The sequence below is a fragment of the Sprattus sprattus genome, assembly GCF_963457725.1.
Source record: "Sprattus sprattus genome assembly, chromosome: 3".
NCBI lineage: Eukaryota > Metazoa > Chordata > Actinopteri > Clupeiformes > Clupeidae > Sprattus > Sprattus sprattus.
The window spans coordinates 17,213,522-17,238,663 of NC_137922.1; the positions used below are offsets into that span (position 1 = coordinate 17,213,522).

The window sequence follows — 25,142 nt, forward strand, 5'->3', positions numbered from 1 at the left end:
ATGTAGTAGTGGTTAAATTAGTGGTGTTATTTTGCTTAGACTCCATTAGTTTATTTACAACCTTAGTTTTAAACCATATGTCTTATAATAGCAGTTTTTGTTAGTCCCTCCCCATTAGATATTTCAGTATGTTACAGCATTGGAATGTAAAAAAGATTGGATTTTTCCTTATCAGATAATACACCCCCTTGTTTGCATAATTTTCCACACATGTGAACTCTGACCTTTAGAATACAAGCTCTTCCCTTTTCAGACAGCAGGGAGAGTTGTGAGTTGATTGTCTCCTGTCGCATCTCCCATGTCTCTCAACCTCCCTCACAAAGTGTCTGTTCTTTTTCACGAAGGCCTTCCTCGCTTGTGTGTTTGTCAAAGGTGCTTCTTTGAGATGATCGAGTCACTGATGGTGCCGGGAACAGCCCTGACAGGTGCAAACTCGATAGTGTGCTCCTGTCTGTCACCAATGCAGGGTGGGGAGGATGAGTTTCCTTTTTTTGCTTCCTTCAGAAATTATGTTCCCATTCACCACCCCATTCTCCACGCTTCTTTATTCCCTCCAGCCGCACACAGGCTCACAGATGGGGCTGTTTAGTCTGCTTATCGAGGGTACGTGGGAGGGATGATTCTTACTTTCAAGTATTGTATGCGCTACTGAATACAAGGATGCTGAGAGTCTGCGCGAGACTTATGACTTGCAGGCCCGAAGCCAGTTTTCATGTGCAATAAACAAAACACCTCTGCTTGTCTCAAGTTGTCTCGGGTGTAGTTTGATGGATTGGGTTTGTAAGGCTTGGATACCACGGGAATAACTCCTTAATTCTTCATGGTCATTTTCTTATTTTTTCCTGTTTGGAGATAAGAATGCATGACCGTGGAACAGGCCAAATTAGGAGCTGTGGAAAGAATATGGGATTTATGGCGGAGAATCTGTTTACAGCCTCGAGTCATCACCCCTCCTCTACATCACATGTTGGCAGTGGGTGTCGCTTGTTTGTCTTGCGGGGCCATTTTTGGACGGAATGTTTGACGGAAGTAGGAATGCCCTGAACCCTTAATGCTTTTAGAATCACATTTACCAAATCTCTCTCTCACGCTTTCTCTCTCTCTCTCTCTTTCGCTCTCTCCCTTTCTCTTTTTGGTAACTATATGTGTCCTCAAGGTGCAAAAATCATACATATTTTAAAACCTATTTAGAATCACCCTTGCCTTGAAGTTATGTGTTGTCAGAATCCTAGTCTATTTAAATAGCCTCCTAAGGCACCTTAGCTGACTTCATCAGAAAGAACATCTTAAGACTTCCACAGTCACTGAACTGATATCCGTTACCTGCATGCTCTCTGTTGAATCCCTTGACACCATTCATGTCCGTGGGGCACTATAGGTTGCATGGCCCTATATGCATTTGGAAGCTAAATGCAGAAGGCTAGGCAGCCTTTTAGTTTGCAAATGCAGTTGTGCTTTGAGATGAAGAAGAAAGGTAGCGCTCCCGCGCTAGCACCCATGCATTAGATGACAGAGAGGTTAATGGAATGAACATGAAACCCTGAGTGATCTAACTGTCAAAACAGCCCTGTGCCTATCCTGTGAGACACCTCAGAGCATCACACCTGTTGAGTATCCGCTCGCTACACACACGGCATTGTTGGGGACCAGACAGGGACGAGGTAGAAATGGATAAAAATACCACATGAGAACACTTCTCTTACCCCCCTTATTGTCGGAGGTCACAGCAGATGAAAGCAGGGAACAACACACTCAAGCTATGTAGCTTTGAAAAACCTGCGATTCACTGAGGACCATCAAGCCTCTTTGATCAGGGCCACTCACTGGTAGCAATGGTTTTCCGCTTTGTTCTGTTGAAAGCAGAGCAATTCTCCAAAAAGACTCTTGTGAGACTCACTTCACCAGTGAGTCTCTCTCTCTCTCTCTCTCTCTCTCTCTCTCTCTCTCTCTCTCTCTCTCTCTCTCTCTCTCTCTCTCTCTCTCTCTCTCTCTCTGCCCCCTCCCTTCTCCTGTCTACTGTTTACTTGAGTGCAGATGTCCATTTTAGAGACAGTGTATTTATGTATCCAAATGTAATTGCCTTTTTGTTATGTGTTATACGAAAAATAACTAATGTTTGGTGACAAAGGTGACAACAGATGTGACATGGTGTTGTACAGATATGATTGGTTGTGAATTGGTTTTCTGCAATTTGTGATATAGGGGTGGCATTCATCAAAATAATGTTTCACTGTTATCAGGATGTGTGTTTGATGATGGTTTCACTGCATAACTAGTGTTGACAACATGACACATTTTTCACCATAGCACCTTTGGGAGTGTGATCGGTTTCACTGCATAACTAGTGTTGACAACATGACACATTTTTCACCATAGCACCTTTGGAAGTCTGATCTCCCATACTTATTTAGCAGACAATTAAAATAAAGTCTTATAGTGTTCCTTCAACACAGTGTGAGTTATAGATTATTTGTTTTGGAAATGCTGAATCTGTGGAGTGTCTGTATTTTGACAGCAACAAGACATTAACCATTAAACTTGGCTGTTGGGGTGATGGTTGACTATGCAGAGAGCTTAAATAATACCAACTGTTGGATCTGCCGGAATAGGCCCTCAGGTTATACTGATGCCCGTCCCACATAACCTTGGAGACGTCCAAGGGAGTGTGGGCAGCGGTGTCAGGCCTGGTAGGTATCTTCCTGGCAATCACATTTATCTTAGCCGTCTACGAGACAATGGAATGTCTCTGTATTAAAGTCACCACCATCCCCTCCAAGCCAGTTACTGTTCAGGCCATTGCCTCTGGGTCAACTCCCCAGAAACATTGCATAGGTGTGAGTATGGCAGAGAGAAGTCCCATACACCTGTGATGGCTGAGTAGGTTATTGTTTTTAAATGTGAATATTTACATATTCAAATAGGGGACTGATAGAAATTGATATTACCATTGATTCATATATTTACAAGTGCATTGCAAGCATGCGGGCTCTCCCGTGTGTGTGTTTGCCATGGGCATTGATCACCCATGGTGAGGCCCTCAGACCAGGCCTATGCAAAATAGGCCTCGGCACCTTTCCAGACTTCCTTTCCAGCCAGGGTGATCTAATACACACCACCAATTTTACATGTTGCCTTTGTGCCTTTGTGTGTGGACCTTCCGGAAGCTTCCGTGGGGTAACCTCCCCTCCCCTCCCACTCACAAACCCTTGTCCCACCTCTCAACCGTAACACACCCCCATTGATCTGTGACCTCCCATAGCTGACCTTATAAAAAGTCTTACTGTACTGTACATTGATATCCAATCCGTTACCCTGTCTTCATTGATGTGGAACTGATTCCCTATGGGCTCAGATACACATACGCGTTTTTGTAAAAACACGACGCTAGGAAATGCATTGATTCCTATGGTACGGGGCGCTTTGCGTGAAAGCGCGCCGTACCATAGGAATCAATGTATTTCCTAGCGTCGCGTTTTTACAAAAACGCGTATGTGTATCTGAGCCCTATAGGTGTACGTGGAAATGAACCTTCAGAACCTTTGATTAATCTTTTATCTTTGTCTAAAAGTTTAGCATCAGCCATTCTTCTGTCAACTAGTGTTGACAACATGACACATTTTTGACCATAGCACCTTTGGAAGTGTGATCGGTTTCACTGCATAACTAGTGTTGACAACATGACACATTTTTCACCATAGCACCTTTGGAAGTCTGATCTACCATACTTTTTTAGCAGACAATTAAAAGAAAGTCTTATAGCGTTCCTTCAACACAGTGTGAGTTATAGATTATTTGTTTTGGAAATGCTGAATCTGTGGAGTGTCTGAATTTTGACAGCATCAAGGCATTAACCTATTAACTCCGGCCCTATTAATGTAAAATACTACAGCACAGTTGGCTTTTAATGCAAATAGAACTTTAAAGTTTTAGGTGTTGCATATCAACGTAGTACTTGCTGAGCTCAAGTTACAAATAATTTCCGTTATGATAAGTGAGCGGACTACTTGTGGAAAGATATGAAAGATGTGAATCAGAAGCAATAAACCCGTTGCCTATGGCAGTGGTCATTAACTTTTTGCAGCTGACATTATGGAAGAATATCAGACCTCCGAAACATTGGGGTAGCCAATTCAAATCAATGGAACATGCTGCAGCAGTCTGAAGAGCCGTATAATAAGGTAATTTAATAATTATAAAATAGACTATGTTGCTGAGGATAGGGTGTTGCTGAAAGTCCCTTGCTTAGGGCAGGGAATATTATTGACTTCAGATTTCCTGAATCACAAGGTTGTGGTGAGATCCCTTTACATGGAGAGATGAGCTGAGCAATTAAAAAGAAATGAGCAAATAAAATCAATGAGATCACTTACACCGTGGTGACAAAGGGCTCAACAAAGGACAACATGGTCCTACATCTTAATTAGCTTTTATAATGAGCAGAATGAAATGACTAAAAGCAATACTTTACATTCAATACAAAATGTTGTAATATTTATTCATAATTCCACACGTATATGTTTTATTTATTTACGTATATTATTATGGTATTAATGAAATTACATGGATGAATGTTGACATTTTGAACTTAAAGGAAAATATATGTCCAATTAATTTTACAGACATAATACATCTAAGAAATCTAACTGGTCCTGTCAAATAGACCCATACTGAGGATATTGGGTATGCATCCAGGGCTGTGAAACCTGCCAGTGCTGTGATTGAAGCTTGACAGAAATGCTGATAGAAATACCTTTAGTGACAGCAGCAGGTGAATGATAAGCCAGAGGGGTGATAAGAGGGCCAGAAACACCATGTGTGTGTGTGTGTGTGTGTGTGTGTGTGTGTGTGTGTGTGGGGGGGGGGGGTTCTGTATTAAAATGTACCTCCCATGCTATCTAGACAAATTGAGTCTGACAACCATCAATCTAGTTGATGGTATCATTCAATATCAGCAGAATTTAAGAAAAATGTCACTGGTTATAGGTGAAAATAAGATATGTAAGCATATGTAAGATCAGACCATTTTAAAAACAGAGTGAAAAATGTCTCTAAGAACAGCATAATAACTGAAAATTATGAAACCCATCTTATACAGTATTCATACCAAACTAGCTCCTGCTAAAATTTTCCATTTTTATCATATATTTAGTTAACATGCTAAGTGACATCAGAACAGTTCATCTGTATGTGCCAAGTCTAAATGTAAAAGATTAATTTGGATAAGACATTGCCAGGTCCATTAGCCAGTGGCAGCATTACTCATGAGGGATTTGCAAAATGTCCCGGCTCGTCTAAAAGCACAGGATCATCTCTCCAATCAGACGTCCTCGTCAGATATTTGCAGTGTCCTGCAACTTCCGCCGTCTCGTTTCAAGGGCATTCGGCCCACGTAGTTCTCTCATGCGTCGCTAACAAGGCTGCCTTGGTCAGCTGGGACATGCAAGCACGCTAGCACCCGCTCTCAAAGATTCACTCACTACACTGGGGATTTGTGAACATACTTTAAAAAGAAGCAGATGAGTGTGGGTGGGTGGGTGTGTGGAACAGCTTACACATACATTATCTAATTGATGCAAAACTGTGCCAGCACTTTAAACGCCATGTGAAATCAGCAGCCGTGGAGGAGAGGTTTCTTGGTCTGGGAGGATAGTGACGCCAAGCCACAGCACAAATATGCTGCTGAGAATGTTGCATGTGGCAACTTTCACCACTTTCAGGACATGCTATTTCTCTCCGCTGTAGGGGTGATTTATTTATGAAAAGGTAGTGACAATGAATGAAGTAAAAAAAAAAAAAAGGCAACAGAGCCAAAACTATAAAAGAAAAAAAGAACACTGTTTAGCTTTCAAACACCAACACTTACTATGACAAATCAGTAATATTTCCATCCCTGTCTTTGTAGTGGTTTGCCTGAGAACATTGGCTAAATGTATCACCAATCTTAGCTATAACAAGATTCCCATATCCAGAGTACTGGACATCACATTTATTCAGAATCCTTTGGAGGCACTGCAGTCTATAACACCACTCTTGTGATGCTTTCTACTGCGTCCGGCCTTAGTCCAAAGGGACCAGCGCCGGTATTTTCTGGAATCTGAGCAGGGCCAGAGTCAGGATTTTCTGTCTCCTCTCGCCGTGTGTCATTCCTCTTCAGTAATTCTGTACAACCATACACACAAACCCTCATGCAACCCAAACGCATGGCCGCTAATGTTCCACTGAATATGATCTTATCCTTCCAGACACTTCTGGCCTGAGGGCCTTGCCGTTGGCTCTATCTGAGTCTGTGAGAAGCTTCAGGCACGCTGTGAGACTGTATGAGGAGTGTGCATGTTACTTTGGTTAACTAAGTAAGTCAGACTAAAACCAAGCATTAAATGAAAAACATATTTTCTCTCTCTCAGCTCCGTGGAGTTTGCCACAAGTACTCTAACATCGAAGAGACATGTGTGCTGTATACAACTACCTCTTTACTATTTCCTTCCTCTTTCTTCACCCGTCTCTCACAAACATTTTTTTTTTAAGTATGCATTATACAATAGTGAAATGAAAAATGGAAGGACACTGCTTTAGTTTTTTACTGTGCTTTAGTCATGTTTTGGTTCTGAAGTTGAGTTGGGCCCCGGGGAGCCGTAGATGTAGGAGTCCGTTATCTGGAAGTTTTTACTCGTCTCTAAACCCTTATAAATCCACGGAGAGGAGGGATGGTGTCGTGAATCCTTCATGTACAGAACAGTCACGAAGGGAGACTTGCAGCCTTTGGCAAAATGCTTACATGTATTTATCCCCTTTTCTTGTTACTCGGAAATAAACAAAAATGTCTCACCGTATGAAGCGAAACAATTGCAAAATGAACATGTTGTTCAGTGGTTAAGTATTAATCCTGCAGTATTCTACTAATTAATTTATTTAATTTAAGTAATTTATAATAATTTAAGTCATATGGCCTAAAAGTGTATGCCATATAGTTCAATTTGATTCGACTATTGTTGTAGATAAGATTTTTATTTTTATTTTTTATTTTTCATTTCAGACCCTATCATTTCAGTTTCAGTTGATGATAATAACCATGTCTAGTTGGAATAAACAGACTGCAGTATTTCGAAGCAATCAATGCAGGTGACAAGGCCATTTTCATCACAGAATACAGGTAAATGCCACCATTGCCACATAGAGTGAAGGTGAGTCTCCACTGAAACAATCAAGCCCAGTCTCATAAGTGATGATATTTAGAAACAAAGAGTGCCTGAACTTGCTTGTTCAAACATAGCTTAAAATGGAGGGAAAATAATGGATTCTCCTCAAGAGCTAATTGTCCTGTGACCACGAAGAGCCAGGTCAATAGATTTTTGTTGCTGCACCAAAGCTGGCTGGCTGATGTGAAGCCTGGCAAATGAGTCTAAAATGTCAACATGAACAAAAGATACAACTGTGTGTCAGCTCAGTATTCTTCCCACATAATATGTGGGGTAGGACACAAGGCAGAAATCAGTCTGACAAAATTATATGTTGCTGAAAATAAATGAAACATGTTTTGAACAGTTTAACACAGAATAGAGAGTTAAATGACTAAGGATGGAAACTCCATCACCAACAACAGTTTCAAATATGGGTGTTTGTTTATTTGTGTTTGTTGTTGTTGTTGTTGTTGCATGCTTCCCATGCTAAGTTATAACCAACCATTTTTTAGGAAAGTATAGTCTACCTGGGTACAAAGACTCCAGTCCGTACACGCATGGGACTTGTGCCTTCTAAAAACATCTCAAAGCCTGTCTGCTTAGACTTGGATGACATCATGTCTCTTGACAAATGCTTTGAAAGTACAACTCCCAGCTTCTCATGTTGATAACTTTTGAACTTTTGAAATCTGAAATCTCTGTCAAACTTGAGGCGGCCTCAACTGCTCACTATACCATGTCTGAAAAAAAAACTCCTCACGCATATCAAAACAGAGCTTCACAGGTTGAGTTTGACAAATATGTTCAACGTTAAAAATTGACTTTAAAGGCAGAGACTCTGGCCTTCTTGCTAAAAAATATTGCTGCAGTAGCACACACACCATGCTCCTAAAGCATGATTGATTTCATGAAAACACTTCCCAACCAGATAAAACATCCAGTTACTGCATCAACACTCCATATCCCATGAGCCTCCAGCAAAGGGAGACACAGAACAGTCACACTGGGAATGTAAGGCTCACTGTTTTGACAGTAATCAGAAGCAACTTTTGCTTCACTGTCTATTTCAATCATTTATTTCCTCGAACTCAAAGGAAAAAAAAAAAAGAAAGAAAAGACCTTACCGATGAATAAGTTCCACTCAGGGTCCAAGTCTGCCTGATTTGCCAGGCAGCCCTTTATGACATTCTGGCAGTAGTTTGCACAGGGCTTCAGGTCAGGCATTCCTCCGCAGTACGGACAGTAGAGCATCCGCGTGAGTGCCTTGGAACAGCCTGGCAACACATTCACCTGTAGGCAACAAAAGGCATGTTTTAGGAGACAGAGTGGACCACAGAAACTCTTTAAGTGTTAGTATGTGTTGTCACTACACAGTTTGGCACATGGGCAACTCAAGAGCTCAGTATGTTAAAGCAACTACTTCAGTTATAACTAGCAATGCAACGATAATTGGCAACCAGATGAAATGCCTTCATGCGGTCGACATCATTCTCTCTCTCCGTTGGATTTTGAATTTTAAGATTAGAAATGCTTGACCACAACTTTAGTGGTGAAATTATTATAAAATTCACACTTTCAAAACAGACTAAATTCATTTGAGTGCTAAACTCAAGAGGCCTGAGGTGTGCAGTAGAATTTCTCAAAAAGAAGTAAAAAAATAAGTACGCAGAATAATTGCTCAGAAATACAGGCCTCCTAAAAAGGATTTTAAATTTGGATGGACAAAAAAAAATGCAATTTTCAGTTGCATGTCATTAAAAGAGAACTCATCCTAAGGTTCGATGTTTGAGATCCATTCTGAGAAAGAGAGCAGACACGTACACAGAAATCACAGACCACCAAACACTCTATCATTGTTATACTGGACAAGGTCGCCTGACGACGTTCTAACACTGATATCACCTCCTTTGACTTAACGTTTGAAACCAACATCTGGTCAGACCTCGATTGAAGAGGAATACCCCACTTCTCCTCCCTCAACCCCCCCCCCCCAGTGAAACATCTGGTAATTGGATGTCAGCTTGTGTCTTTATGCTTGACTTCAGCACTGTCCACTCAACTGCACCTCCCAACCCCCCTCCCCCCCACAGACACACACACGTTAGCGCCTGGCTGGGCTTAACTGAGCTGAGCCGCATCACGCCGCGCTGGGTGAGGCTTGTCGTGACTGAGAGCATACAACAAGAAATCGAAAACATCAGGCCAAGCCGTGCCAAAAGAAGAGTGACTCATGCATGTCAAGAAGGGCCTGCCCCGACGAGGAATTAAATCAAAGCTGACAGGCCGTCTCGGTTCCTGTTATCAGACCAGAAGACAACCCCTGCAAAGCCTGGTGTCTACATACCCACCCTGTACATACATGAAAATGTCTAGGGCATCGTTCGATGGTGAATTCAGTTGGCACAATTGCCGCTTGGTGTTTTTTTGTTTCTTTCATTTTTTCCGAGACACAGGAGGCATCATAGCTTTCCCCATCTTTTAGAAAACGTGTCTGCATCTTTGGTGCTTGCGAACTCCAGCATCAGCCTCCCTACAAGAGCTGTTTATAACAGTTGGGATCAAACAAAGTTGTTCTGACACATGCAATTTAGCAGGCGCATCAGACACAACCTCACAGGGGGCTTTGAAGATGATGTAGTGGAGATGTCATCTCGGCATGCCATACCCCAAAAAACGTGTGTACTGGCAATTTGTTCCCAACAGGCAACAAGTGTGAGCAACACGGCAGATCTAAAACCTACACCCCACCCCCCCACACAGACACACACATGCCCAATCCTTCTGAATTGGAAAGTGTGTGTTCTGAATAAATAAGCCTTTTTTTACTGCGCGTCATGAGCTCTGATTGCCTGGATCGTTCACAACATCACAACATTTAAGTTAAGCATTAAGGCTTAGGAGACCTGCAGAAATGCACAAACCTTAGAAATGTTTTCTGTTTCTATATACTGTTTTCTTGAGTGTATGGAAGATGGGATCATTTTATCCTCTCTGTGGAGATATGGAAGACACATTTTGTTTTCTTTGGGCATTGTGTCTTCTCTCTCCCATTAATAGCTGTACTTCAAAGAACTACAAGCATGGCATTTATTCAGAACACAGAGCAGTAGAAAACTCACACTGAAAAAAACTTTGTTTACTTTCAACAAACATGCTTTGGTGTTTGTTGTGTTTCTATCTCTTTGAAATGAATATGTTTTTTTGCTTGGTTAGGCCATTTCGGGCAACCGCAATCCTCCTTAAATACACTTAATCCCTACTTGTGAAAAAAAACTAAAACAAACAAACAAACTGTATACAATGGCAAGCTAATGCAATACATTACAGTGTTAGAGCTGAGAAGTAAGCCTATTCTTTCAGCACTCCCAAATGCACACATACACCAGCACATAAAGCAAACACACTAAGAGCCTAGTAGCACCAAAAAAAAAAAATCCAGCAAAGGACGACAAAATGTTGAAGGACCACGAGCACAGAGTGCTTAAGTATAGAAAAATCACCACCACGCATTCATTTCAAATGAGCGGAAATGTGGTCCATGCCCCGAGGCAGGCCTTTTGCACAAAACTACGGCTTCAGCTCCTTTATTGAAGTCTGGCTAAGCACACTGAGGCAGTGGCTGACTCACTGACTCACCTCAAAGCTAACTCATCATAGCCATGAGATTCAGTCGATATATATGCGCTCCTTCATAAACAGTAACAGTTGAATCCTGCTTACAGCTCGATCGGTTATTTGACACCAAATGGAGGCATGTGTAACAATTTAAGCTCTACGTCAAATGGGAAAATTTCAGTTTACAGGTTATTTGGACATTGCTTGTTTGGGTTGGCTTGAGGGTTTGGTGTTGGTGGAGGGGCTTATAACTCCAAGGACCGACATAACCGCTTAATCCACAGCTAATATAATGCTGATGTAATCATAAATATTTACAATACATCACTCACCTTGATTATTCTAACGGAATACGTTATAAATTACATTTTAGGACATGCATTCTGTAATCTGTAGTGCAATACATTTTATAAGCAACCCTCCCAATACTGACCAGGGTTGGGTTTACTCAAATCAAATATGACATATGTAAACACTATCTGACTTTGTGTGTGTGTGTGTGTGTGTGTGTGTGTGTGTGTGTGTGTGTGTGTGTGTGTGTGTGTGTGTACGTGTGTGTGTGTGTGTGTGTGTGTGTGTGTGTGTGTGTGTGTGTGTGTGTGTGTGTGTGTGTGTGTGTGTGTGTGATAAATAAATCTGTGTGTGTGTGATAAATAAATTAGATGATAAGTAGTATTCAGATATATTTCTCAATTTACCCCTGGATCACTGGGCTCCACTTCAGTACTCACATTATCTTGGTTTTAATAATAGATGCAATCTTCTAGGTGTCACTACAGTCTGAAATTCACATAATCTCAGACTGCTCTCTGAAACTATTTATATGGCCCACACACTTCTGTTGTAATATTAAGGCTAACAACACATAGTACATCTAGTAGAATAAATCATACCTGTGTTTTATTTATTTATTTTTTAAATATGTATGGCAAGGGCCAGTCACTCTCTAAACACTGTCCCTTATTATGACTAATGTATGCTTATGTCCCTTTCTGATAGACATGTGAACAATCACGTGTGATTGCAACCTTCAGAAAAACAGGCTGTCTATGTGGGCATTCATTGATTATGTCAAATGTTCCTTAGCGTCTTTATTGAGCTTCTGCTTCCTCAACAGGCACTTCACACAGACAAAAGGAGTTACCTTGCCATTTTTAAAAGCCACTTGAAAATGAGTGTGAAGGATTAAGTGTAGTTGGAGCGCTAAAAACCTTAAACGGCACAAGACAGAGCTACCTAAGAGTGTGTGCTATAATAACCGCTTGAACGTCCCTCGAATGTGACACCGTTGGTATGAGATGAGGAACATCCATACGGCAGCGTGAACATAATCCAAAGCTATTCCGACAGGTAATGGAATCCTGTATGACAGGGAAATCTGGAAGCCTCAAAGACTCACCATAAAAAATTAAAAATAAGAGGGAGCTCAAAGTATGGGCAACAGAAGAAGTCTCCACATCCCAGCTTTGATATAATGCAATCATAACAACGCTTGACATTGTTCATCCTCTAATCAGAGAAGATGAACTAAACATACAAAATGGACATTGAAAGAGGCAGGGAAATGTCCACCATCTGTAGGGCTGGCTATAAGACAAAAACTAGCCAGTTCATTCTGAGGACAACCACTCAGCAGAGTATAAAGGGCTTTTCATATTTTGGGCGGGAGGATGAAGAGTTCATTGCTAGAACACACCCACTCTTCTTAAAGAGATTAAGATGGTCAATATGGGAAAAATATGTGGAAAATGTTTTGGATTTTGGTATCAGCTGTGATTGATCGGGCAGTTCTACGGGGAATATCTATCTAATTGCCTGTCAGTGTCTGTAAAGCTGTATTGGAAATACAGTCAAATCCAGAGCCTGTAAGATGCAGCTGCATAGAGATGTTCACCTTCAAGTCATATTGAACAGCATGTAACACTTGCAGTGACCAACCGTCATCAACCGTATCATTATCATACTGTGAAGCATCTGAATAAAGGTGAGAGAAAAAAAATTATAAAATCAAAACTGATTCAATGCTATGACATAATCTCAGGTCCAACTGTTAAAATAGACAGGCCATTTCTTTATACACAACAAATAAATGTGTATTGTAATACATTAAATACTTTTGTCAGGGCTCTTTCTTTGGGCAAAGGAGTGTAAAATGAATGACAGTCCCTGTGAGGGGTAGCTATAGGTGGACAAATATATTAAATATTTACATGCACACATTTACGTAGCTATAACATTATGATGAACTACATCAAATCCTCATTTGGGACTACTTCAGATGTCCTATATTCTCAAGTAAACCATACAAATGAACCATTAAAGTTTGAAATACAATACCTAATGAAGGACAAAGCCCCAAAAAAACATTTGCCATCTTTTAATTCCCCCCTAGCGGGCCTCTCCGTCTTAACAAACAGCCTCATCTTCTTCACTTTGCTAGCAGTATATCATTACGTGCAGTCTTTCTAATCATTTCCCCATCTTGCTAACTAGCATTAGTGGCAGTGTGAGATAGTCAGCGAGCTATCACCATCAAAGCCTGACTGCTCTAATTGAGTGCTGCTTTAATACATCAGCCAGCGAGCAGGAGCAGCGCCCTTGTGGGGGTGGGGGGGTAGTGAACCCCCCCCAGCAGTAAACACTCAAAGAGGGGAGAGTAGAGGGGGCTCGAGCTGCTGGCTCCCAGCCTCCATGCAGCTGCTTCTTACAGCGAACACACAGAACAGAACACTTAGCGGGTAATAAAGACAAGAGCAGGCCGCCATTCGCTATGCTCTAGTGACACAGATCATGGTCTATTGGCATAGTTTATTGCCGTTTGGGCTGCCGGTGCTTAGCGTATTCCGCTCCAGCACGTCTTTCAAGGACAAGTATAGGGCACGGGTTTGGTTTGTAGGGGCCGATCCCTTCATGAATCGTCATACCGTGTTGCCAACAATGGGAATATGAACTGTCCGCTGCAAACTGATATTTCCAACTACTTCCCATTAACAACTGGGCCAGCCTGTGTTATTTGCAAAGACATTCCGCATTATCCTCGTCTGATCCAGACTCACAGGGCCCATTCTATTTTTAAAAGTGCGCCATTATAGCATTTAACTCAAATGTGTCCTGCATTGACCTGAATTACAGTTAACTTCCTAATGTTAAGGTTACAGCTGGAATAGAGAACCTCACATTAATTAAAGGAAGACCTAAATTTAGTGGTGCTCATTTGGGAGATAAGATTTAATAGAATTTAAGGCCATTAAATTAAAGGACTATTACATATTACATTTTTAAATCTAAAATTGTCCAAACCAAACATACCCTTCTCTAGAGTTTTTTTCCCCCCAAGTCGGTCCACTTATCATGCAGAGGTGGGTTTATGCATTTTCAGATTTTGCCGCTTCTACCTGAAATGTGTTTTAATCTTAGCCCCATTCTGCACAGACGAGCTGCATTACTGCCTTTCTGTGTTTCACTGGGCTTTCTGTGATCTTTGGGAAGACAGACTATTGCTCTTTCGTTTATTACACAAAAGATGACTGTATCTGAGGAATGATGAAACTTTAGATTTTGCTGCACCGAATTTAGAAAGCAGTGAGGTACTGTATAAAAATCCCTCATACTTACTGTCTCCATCTATCTTTCTATCTCTCTCTCTCTCTCTCTCGCGCTCTCTCTCTCGCGCTCTCTCTCTCGCGCTCACTCTCTCTTTTTTTATCTCTCTGCCTCAGTCTCTGCACAGGGACTTCACATATTTCAATGAAAAGCAGATCAGAAAGACCATCACGGCACGCCGGGAGAGGTGTCAGTTAGCATAGACTCAAAAAGGCCTGTTCAGCTGACACGGACTGCAAAAATGGGACGAATGTGGACCCACACCGAAGCTGACACCTCTGGATCAGTGGCGACACGCCCCAGGCCGGAACCGACAGACACGGCGTAAGCTCTCCGGGCCTCCGGCCCTCTGGCAGACTGGCGGAGCGCGGCGGCCGTGGCTGTGATTTACCATGACAAGTGCCGGGCTAAAAGCCGGACTTAGCTGCCACTGTGCCACGCTAGTGTCACATCAGAGCTGCGTCTCACTGGCTTTTCCCCTACCCCCGGTGGTGAAGAGTATACTGGAGATCATGCAACCTGCTCCACCCAAAGAGACATACAGACACACTCTCTCTCACACACACAATCTCTCTCTTTCTCTCTCTCTCTCTCTCTCTCTCTCTCACACACACACACACACGCACACACACACACACAAGGACACACACACACACTCTCTCTCACACACACAATCTCTCTCTTTCTCTCTCTCTCTCACTCCCTCTCTCACACACACACACACACACACACACACACAAGCACACACACACGTTCTCTCTCACACACACACTCTCTCTCTCTCTCTCTCTCTCTCACAAACACACACACACCCACACGGATATACACACACTCTCTCTCACACACACACACACACACACACACACACACACACACTCTCTCTCTCTCTCTCTCTCTCTCTCCCTATCTCTCTCTCTCTCTCACACACACACAGATATAACACTTACACATTCACACACACACACAGACACACACACACAAATGCATACAAACATGCACACACAAATGCACACACTCACACAAACACAAACACACAAACTTCACTCTTCACTGACACCACCAAAGTGCCATTAACCGAAATACCTCAAGGATAAATACCCCATGGGATCAAAGTGCCGAGGCCTACCACCTACACCCTTCCGACTCGGGTCTCAAGTCCGGCATAAATGTCAGGGGTGGATTAGGGCCCCCCCGGGTGCCAGGAAAGCCCAGGACGTAATGTCACTACATGGGCGCTGACAACTCGCCCCCCAGCCCCTCGTTAAATAAAGATGTGCCCCCCTATTCCCTTCTATTTTTGGGACAGGCTCTGGCTCCGACGAAATGCTGGACAGACATGCTGTACCCATACCGCTAACAAGCTGGGGAGAGGGGCTTAATTAATGGGGTTGACGTTGGTTTTTAACTACAGTGAATTGGAATGTCCTGCTTTGTTTTGTTGACGAAAGATTTGGTGTTTACATACACACCATAGTGTTGCTATTATTTGCACATTTCGGCATTCTATTGTGAAATTGATCATCCGATCCAAAGCAAATGCTGCAGTACTAACTGAGACTTCATCAGCCAATATGACAATACGACGGAAAAAGTTTGGGAAAATTCTCATCTCTCACATCCGTTTTTAGAATAATAGTGTCACTCTGACACATTGACACTGAACACAGTACAACCACACGCATCTTATTTGGCTGACACTGTGTTCCTGTTGCTACACCGTTAGAGCCACTGGTAGGGCAAGGTGCTAACAACGCCATGATAATGGGTCTGATACCTTGGGAGCACACACGCTTGCGAGAATGTATATCTGTACTGTGCTGTAAGTGGCTTTGGATAAAAGCAACTGCAAAATGATGAAATATATAGGACTATAGTGCCTAGCTGGTAAAGGTGCCGCAGTTTGAATGTGATAGCATGTTTGTTGCTGACATGACAGTTCTGCTCTTGTGGCTATTTTGCGCTCCATCAGATTTCATTACAGTGTTAATGGCAAAATAACAGCAACTCTTTTTATGGTTCAAAGACTCTGCAGGAAGACGTCGACATCCATTGACTAAATAGAAATTCGGACTGAAGCACAGTCTCAGTGGCACCGGTTATTTTGTGATCAGGGCTAGTTCCTGTGTTGCATTAGATCTTATTCAAATTTCAGTGTTTCATTTTCCCCTGGACGTAAGATTTCCTGTATACAGTTTCAGGGTTCACGGATTTAATTATGGATGACATCTAGAGAAACTACAGATGCACATATCCACTGAGCCATATTTGACCTCACTTCAGTACATATAAAGCTGTGGTCTATCAGTTTGTCTTATTCACTATAGACATAACAGGTTATATCTCTGAGTTCAAATCTATAAGAGGATACAACTATAGTTATAGAAGTATTGTAATAAAAACAACGACTGGCAGTCTTACTGTAAATGACAGTCAAAATGTGCATTTTTGTGGTCCTTTTGTGAAAAAAGTACAACTTCACATTGCACATGACAATTATCCCTGGCCTTTTAATTTACCACATAGTGCATGACGTGAGATGTTATCCTTCCCAAATGGGCTCCGTAATCCAGAGTGAGAGAGCTTTTCCATTTCTTAATCCATTGAAAATAAAGTTCATGAGATGGAGCTGGAAACGCGAGCCAATTTTAAGAGGTAATTTGATCTGTTTGTCTTTGATGAATATCTTTCTTTTCCTCTCCTAGATCTCCGACAGTTACTATACTAGTGAGACTCCTTTAAACATATCTGACATGTCTTATTCTTCTTTTAACAATTTAAACTTTTAACAATCCTATTAGACGAACAGCATGTGCCACGATAAATATTATTGTGAATGTGAAAGCTTTTACGATGCCTGTGCAGTTTCACTAAAAACATGGCCATCATTTACATTCCTACCAAACTGTTATGAGCCACAGCTGTGTTACATGTATCCGTGTAGCAGAGGCATGGAACCATGTTTCCCCAGTTAATTTGGAAAAGCAGTGCTTCCCCTTTATGTGGACTATGGTAAGAGCTCATTTCCTGTACAGGGTTTGCCCGGCGTGCAAATGGGTGTGTATATATGCAAGCACATTTCCCACAGGGACCTTTCTCATTCGACCTTTTAAATGATTCGCCATTTTCGGTCTCATGTTTGTGTCACCCCCGTCCAAGTGGAGCAACCACCTGTGCAAATACCCACGTCCTAGGCACGGCCTGTGCTCAAGCTCCGGTTAGTGAAAGGTGTGGACGTTCTGTCTAGAGCCTATTAAAGCGGTTTGATGGAATCCAGACTCGCTCTCTTTGGAACCTGTCACGGTGCTCTAATTGAGCACATTCCGCTTGACATGCATAAAATAAAAAGCAAGTTGCAACTGGGGGCCATTTGTGTGACGCACACACATTAGATTATGCTGTTATGACTGCAGAAACAATAGCAGTTTCTTTTGAATTCAGCAGTACTGCTAACGTCACAAATGTAAAAATACTGTAATACTGTAAAAAATAAAGCATTTAAAGAACATAAAATGCTCCAAGATGAAACTGTACTGTACATGTGGCCAGAGTATAAACACCATGTTGCAAGAATACTCTGGCCTGCTACACTGTTTTGCTCAGCATGAGCCTACTAGCTGGGTGGTGCTAAATCTTGCATGTTACTCATGGGTTTTACTGAGCTGGTGGGGGTGGATTTGAGGGCGAGGAGGATTTGTCCTGTCAAATGAATTCTTCCTGATTCTCACAGCTCCTAGCGCTCCAACCAGGCATAATTTTATGACTGAGGGTTTATGGAGTCACAGATCTGATCTAGGTCAATTATTATAAAACAACAATTAATCAGGCCGATCTCAACTGGCAGCAAATAATGATTTAAAATGCTTTGTTTTAAACTATCCTACTGCTTAGACACTTTTGGCAAACTGCAGTGTACAGAAACCATTTTGAAATGGCTGATTTTTATATCACCTATTAACCAAAGAAACTGAAGACGGCGTATAAGTCAACGTTACGGTGTCAGTTTAAGGTCAAATGTACTAAGAGAGACAGTAAAGCCACTGTGTTTTATGACAGATTGTGCTTCACTGCATGGTCAATTTAGTGAGCTATCCGCTACGAAGGAACCTGGGAATCACCTCAGGCATACCGTGCTTAATTGGAGGGTGACGGCTGCAATATGTACACTTTGCACACGCCAGTCTCCCTTAGCCTGTAGGTAATTGTGTGGGCATGGGGCACCATGGCAGAGCATGGAAAAAGTGAGTGACTGAGAAAATTGCACAACCCAACACCTGCAACATCTGAAAAGTGGACGGGGGTGATAAGTCGCTAATATCTTTGGAAAAAGCCGCACAGCTGCCTGGTTCACAACTACTTTGACAGCATGTGTTTTACGATAGCAGACTGAACTGTCTTCTTTATATAGGGGCTATTAAGGTTTCGATAAGGTGGCTCATATATAGATTTAGACTCTTGGTTATTGGATTCAATGCTCTCAATGTGCCATATAAGGCATGTGTTAGTTGTTAAACCGAAGCATGAATGTAGACAGAAGTCATGTTTTCTTTCGTCCAGTTAATAAATTACCTAATAGCTGAAGGTCTGGGGCATCTTTTCATGTGAACACTGCTTACAAGACATCTGTGTTGTGTAACATTATAAGCTGTACAAGAGATAATATTTTTCATATGTTCATCTTTCACTCTTGTTATTGTTTAAATGGAATGGCATGTTGAATAGTAAGAAAGCCAAAGGGGATTTTTTTTTTTAGGATTAGGCTACACAAATTGATGTACCATTGTTAGGATTGTATTATTATTATTATTATTTGTATTATTATTCCCTATACATCTGACCCCATCACTACCTCAAAAATACGAATGGGTATATAGAATGTGTAAAATATATGAATGGGTAAAATGCATAACATGTATGAGAAACTAGTCCTATGAGGGTTGAGTGGTCATATAGTTTCTGTGACATCCATTAAACTGAATTAATTGGTGAAACCTTACATTTGTCTTCCTTTTACCACTCTGTCTGTTCCTACAGTAGCACTCCTGAGCAGAAGGAACCATGCATCAAAGTCCCCCAAAAGTAGGAAACAGCCCCTTTTGTCTCACCCGAGGCACTTAAGGTCCCTGGCGATAGTCTAGTAAATCATAAAAACTCCCTTTGTAACATCAAGAGAGGATTTCAGTAGTGAAAAAAAGGTTTTAGTGGATCTGGCCAAAGATGTAAACCATGGCACGGAGACAACAGAATGTGTCAGGATTTATATTCAGCTTTGCATCGCTGCATAACAAAGAGGCATACAGATCACATTCAATAACACCTGCAGGGATTTATTTGCCCTGCTCACTGCCAAGTCTGTCTCTAATTAGGTTATGACAATGCAAAACTTTAAAGAGAAAAGACATTTATCAGAGCAATGTGTTTTCACACAAACTCATTCAGAGGGAAATGAACCATGCAGTATATCTTATCAATGCCTCTCAGCATCAGTAAAATGAAAATGACAAACCGCCTCAGTATAAAATGACAAATATAAACCAGAAGACTACAGTGACTGATTTTGATGCCATTCCATTTAGCAGCTTTAGCAGATACGCTTTCCAACTTAAGCTATTTAGGAGGTGAGAGGAGAAACACACTTGTGTGAAGAAGCCTGTAAAAGACTGCAACTGTTTCGTTCTGATGGAAGATATTCGCCACAAATTCTCCATTCCGTGCCCTGCAAGCACCTGTGCAGCACCAAGACAACACGGCCACAGTTTGTTCGATCACTGCCAACCTGCCAACGCACTAATAAACTACACAGAAAAGGTCACGCTCCGGCTGGAGGTGTCAGGCCTAAAACACAGGTTTGATTAAAAGCCTTGTGTTAAAACCCAGCCGTGGGCTGCCACAAGCCACGCCCTTGGTTTCTCCTCTGTGTGATGGAAAGCATTAAGCCAACAAGGGGCCGTAAAAAGACATTCCATCATGGTCACTTTGCGTGGCAATTTTTATCAGGCTTTGCTCCCTCTCCACCTAAGCCCCCACCTCCCCATGCCGCGCTCTCTCTTTCTCTTTCTCTCTTTTGGTCACTCTCCACTCTTACAAACTACCTCTTTCTTTCTCTCTCACTCACTCTCCCCCTCAACACTAAGAGGCACATAGACTGCCACATAAAAATCGAATTTAGAGGCTGTGGTTGAAAGCCATGAAAATATTAAGACCATATTAGCCAGAATCCTAAAAATGGAGAAGCCAATGTACATGCCTCCATAAATCAGTGTAGCTTAAGGATTCCTAAATGTTATGGAATGTCCAATGAACATTCAATTTGGAGACGTTTCACTTTCTTTGTTGGTGTAGACGTCTGACATCCAGACAGCTTAGTGTATTTCTGCTCTGTGTCTGGGTATAACATGTTTGTGGACAAAAGCATGCAAAAGAGTTGATTTAAAAGGATGATATTGATCCTGGAGGTGTAGCATCACATTGTCAATAAACATCAAATACATTTGACGGTTTAATTGTCTAGTCAAGTAGATGAAAGCATGACACTGAAAATTATAGCTACTTCTTAGGAGATTATTCCCTCAGAGATAATGGGAATATAGTGTTTACAAGGATGTATAGGGATGATCATATATACATATGTACATATACATATACATATACATATGTCATGCAAGGCTTTGTACCTGGCAGTATAGCTAATATATCTGTCAGGAACTGATTTTCTTTCAAACTGTTCTACTATCTGTGGGTGTTACTCATGTTGTTCATTGGTAGCGCACTGGCACAAAGATCAAAGGGAACAATTTGACACCGAAACTAAAGATCAAATCCCGTGAAATGAAGATACACACATTGCACTCTGTCACCTGAGAGCTAGAGGTAAAACATATTCATAACATAGCATCCACAAGCCATTAGAATATCAAAGCATGCGGAGTGCCAGGATAAAGCCCAAACCATCAGGTGGTCTACGCCTCCGGCAGACAATGGACCAAACTAGCTGAATGATGTTGACTTGAGAATGATATGTTCATTAGTAGCACTCTTGTTCTCTGAAGGTTTTTAACCATTCATGAATATCATTTGTATTTTATTTAAACGCAACCTCATGTGAAGAATCTTAGCTATATGTATTGAGACACCCAATCTCAGCTAAGATATGCTTGTATGGGCAACTCGTTTCGTTATCGTTTTCGAATGAATTTGTATTGTATGTTGTTTATTGTTACACTGAAAATGGTAATCTTTTCAAAACATGTTTACTTCAAACTTACCTTAGCCACTCTGTTTGCCACCTCTCGGCCAACCATGAGCCCCTGAACAAACGTCCGGGCCGCAATGAAGGCCCTCGTGACCTGGGCCTTGAGCTTCCGAGGCACGTCTCCGAAGGGCTTGAGCTGGTCGGTGTACTTGCTGATGCACTCCAGGTAGTCGTCGGTGAAGGTGTACTGCGAGTTGAGCAGCTGGAACATGCGCTCGAGCAGCCGCGACCAGAAGTCATTGAGCATCTCCTGCAGGTTGACATTGCCGCCCGTGTAGTAGCGTTTCAGCTCCGTGAACAGGTCCTGGAAGACCTCCGAGTTCTGCGTGTACAGTTTGCCGTATGTCCGCACGAACATGTCGTTTAGTGACCTCTGTGAGTTATCCAGCAACTCCAGGAAGAATTCTGAAAAGACAGAGAGAGAGACAGAGGTATGAGGAGATGTCAGATGGAGGGATATGTGACAGTGTCAACATGCTGCCAGATGCACTTGTGCTTTTCCACCCTTTAATTGCACCTTTAACTTATAGCGAGTCTGGCCTTATTTGAAAACCTGAAACATTAAATCCAAAGCACAAAACTAATAGTGTAACTACAATCTGCTTCTACTCAAAACGGCAGCGCACTGCACGTCATGACACAATTTCCTTCCCTCACTCCACATGGTCCAGATATCATATTCTGTGTGGCAACGAGAGGTGCAGGAGGACTTCCAACCTGGCCCGCCATATGGCATTCGAATTAAAGGTCTGCGTCTAAACTTAACTGATGAGAGTTAAGATTTATGTAAGGTCACTGCTGTGACCGTCTGGCCGGGCAGACACTTGCTGTCTCGTCTCTTATCCTCTGGATTTCACCGTCCAAGTGTTTCTGCCCCCGGGGCGGGGTAACTTTACACCCCCGAGCGCCAGCACTACTCACCACATTTCAAACGAGGCACTTCAGAAAAGAAAGACAGTGTGGCTTCAACCTCTGCGCATTGGCACTTGAAAATGACCTTAGCCCTAGCTGCTCTTTATTCACCTGAAACAAACACACACTGAGAAAATATGCATATCTCAGACACGGCAGAGGGAGAGAGAGACCATTACGCGTGGGACGTCCCTTCCAAAGGCCATGAATAATTGAAAATAATCTAAATAATGGTCCACAACCGTCATTAAATATTTATGCAAAGCGTTCTTGGTCCTGGGCACAATAAAACAAGGTTTCAGATTTTTTGACACCATTAAAATGGCTGTTGCCCTCAACTGTGTTTTTCCCCAGTCGGTCCAATAATGGGCCTTAAATAACAACGTGATTGGAAAAAATAAAGAAAGCAACATCTAACGTCACCGGAGTTATAACAACCAATATATAATTTGCTCTCAAAATGTTCCTCATTCTCTTTGTTTTCATACAAATACGACCTTGTGTGTCATACACAAACAAGCACACACAAACACACACACACAAAACACACACACACACACACACACACACACACACACACACACACACACACACACACACACAATACTCATCTGATAACTGCTGCATGTTTGACTGTGTGCTGATGACAGCACTTCACTTTGTTTTCGACGCTTCACAGTAATCAGCCACTAAGTGCTTGGCTGGCTTCTGAGAAGGCCACAGCATCACCCAACATTTGAACTCAAAAACAAAAGCTTTTTTTTGTATCCTCCTTTGTCTTCCCTCCCTTTCCCCTTGACAATTTGTTAGTTATACTCGCTGTCACCCGAAGAGCAGAGAGGAGGGGGAAACAACGACATGAGCTTCATGGAGACACGAATGCAGGAAGCTCCTCTTTTTTTGCACAGAAAAAGCTCACCAGACTAGTCATACAACAGAAAACAGAAGTCTAACGGAGGTCTCTTAAGAGGCAAACGCCTGAAGGAAAGGGAGACAACAGGTGTACCATGGCCTGAGCGGAATTGTCATTTCACAATGACGTGATTTAGAGTGATAGTGTTTCACAGGAAATACAAAGTTAATTTGTACACATTATCTTATGCATTTTTACATGCTGGAGGCTATTACACTGTCGACTAAAGCCCAAGTTTGTCCTTTAATTTGGAAAAGAAACCTTCTCCTTCAAGGTGGATCTGATAGTGGGGGGAAAACAAGCCATTTGAGTAATTGCTCTGTGCAGGTTCCTTTTTCCAGCTATCATTTCACAAAAAGCTGCCTCTCAGGCACTTATCAAGGCAATATCAAATGGGTTGTATTAATCTTCAGATGCCTTTGTAAGTGCTCATTAGTGGAGAGCAATACCTCCGACATTATATTAGTACAAGGGGTTATTCTCTCTCTTCCTTCCTCTCTCTCTCTTTCTTTTTTTCTCCCCCCCTTTTTCTCTCTCTCTCTCTGGGAGTCTGTGTCGCTGTCCTCTGTCCTCGGTGAAAGAGGACCACTCCTCTCTAAAGCAGTGAATTTAATCTTCACAGGTATATCAAGGCTTCTCATTAAGGACAACCCAGTCCCCACTCACTCCATTTTCAAATCTCTCAACTGACCCACCATTTTCTTCTTGTACTTCATAAAAGCTCTGACAAGCTCTGGCTAGTTGGCATAAAAAAATAGTAATTGTACCTCGTCCTGCACCTGGGATATGCATATTGATGTACTCCTTTTTTGATGGCTGTCTAGGACACAGTCATCCTGCAGGATTATCTTTGTGTGAAGTACTTCAACTGTAGGGGAATCAGCTGCAGGGCTATTGGTACAGTCACCCTAGCTCTCAGAATCTGGCTGATGGCTCACACACACACACACACACACACACACACACATGCAGTCATGTCTTTCCCAGATATTTAGCCCATTACCCATGACACATCAAATTATTCCATAGAACAAGATCAGAAAACACAGCAACTTCACTGTGAAGCTAAAACACACAAATCTCAGGTTGAGAATAAGGGCCTTGATATGTTTCGACTCTTCAGCTTCAAAAAGCGAAACCAAAATAGCCCAAAATGAATCCGCTCAAGGCGTAGAGGCAAATCCATCATTTGCTAAAGTGGTTGTGACTTTTCACCAGTGAACACCATGGGTCAGCGCATGGAAATTGCGAAAGACTGAGGGCGTGCTCGACAATGTGGACCGGGGTGGATATCCTCAGCTGCAGTAATTAATTGAGCTCTGCATAGGCTAATTGAGTGCGGGGAAATAATTTGAAAGGCCATTACCTACATGTCACAAGTAATCAAATCACCCCTTTTTATCTCGCAGGTCTGGTCAAAGTTATAATCAGAGGCTTTGCGGCTGAGGAGGAATGTGTGTGATGATATTGCAAAGTGAGTATGCCAGCCTGTGTAATTGCGAAACATTGTTCCTCTTCACTCATATGCAATGTGAAGCCCCATTAGGTCCAGATGCATCAGTGTGGTTGGTGGGAAATATGGCCGTCACAATATCATTCAGCGCACTGCTCGCCAGATAAATGTCCGGTGTTAAAACAATTATCCTTTCTAACAGCATTGACTGAATGGATG

At 42.1% G+C, this 25,142-nt stretch overlaps 1 protein-coding gene across 2 annotated transcripts in view; it reads right to left on the reverse strand.

The window, feature by feature from the left end:
- gpc6a (glypican 6a) overlaps positions 1-25,142 on the reverse strand; it is a 117,837-nt gene that overhangs the window by 42,445 nt on the left and 50,250 nt on the right. For both annotated transcript variants that reach the window (XM_080835786.1, XM_080835785.1), the window contains exons 3-4: positions 21,659-22,050; positions 8,303-8,468 (exon numbers count right to left, since the gene is read on the reverse strand). In XM_080835786.1, the coding sequence (XP_080691912.1) occupies positions 8,303-8,468; positions 21,659-22,050 (558 nt within the window). The remainder of the gene's footprint in view (positions 1-8,302; positions 8,469-21,658; positions 22,051-25,142) is intronic.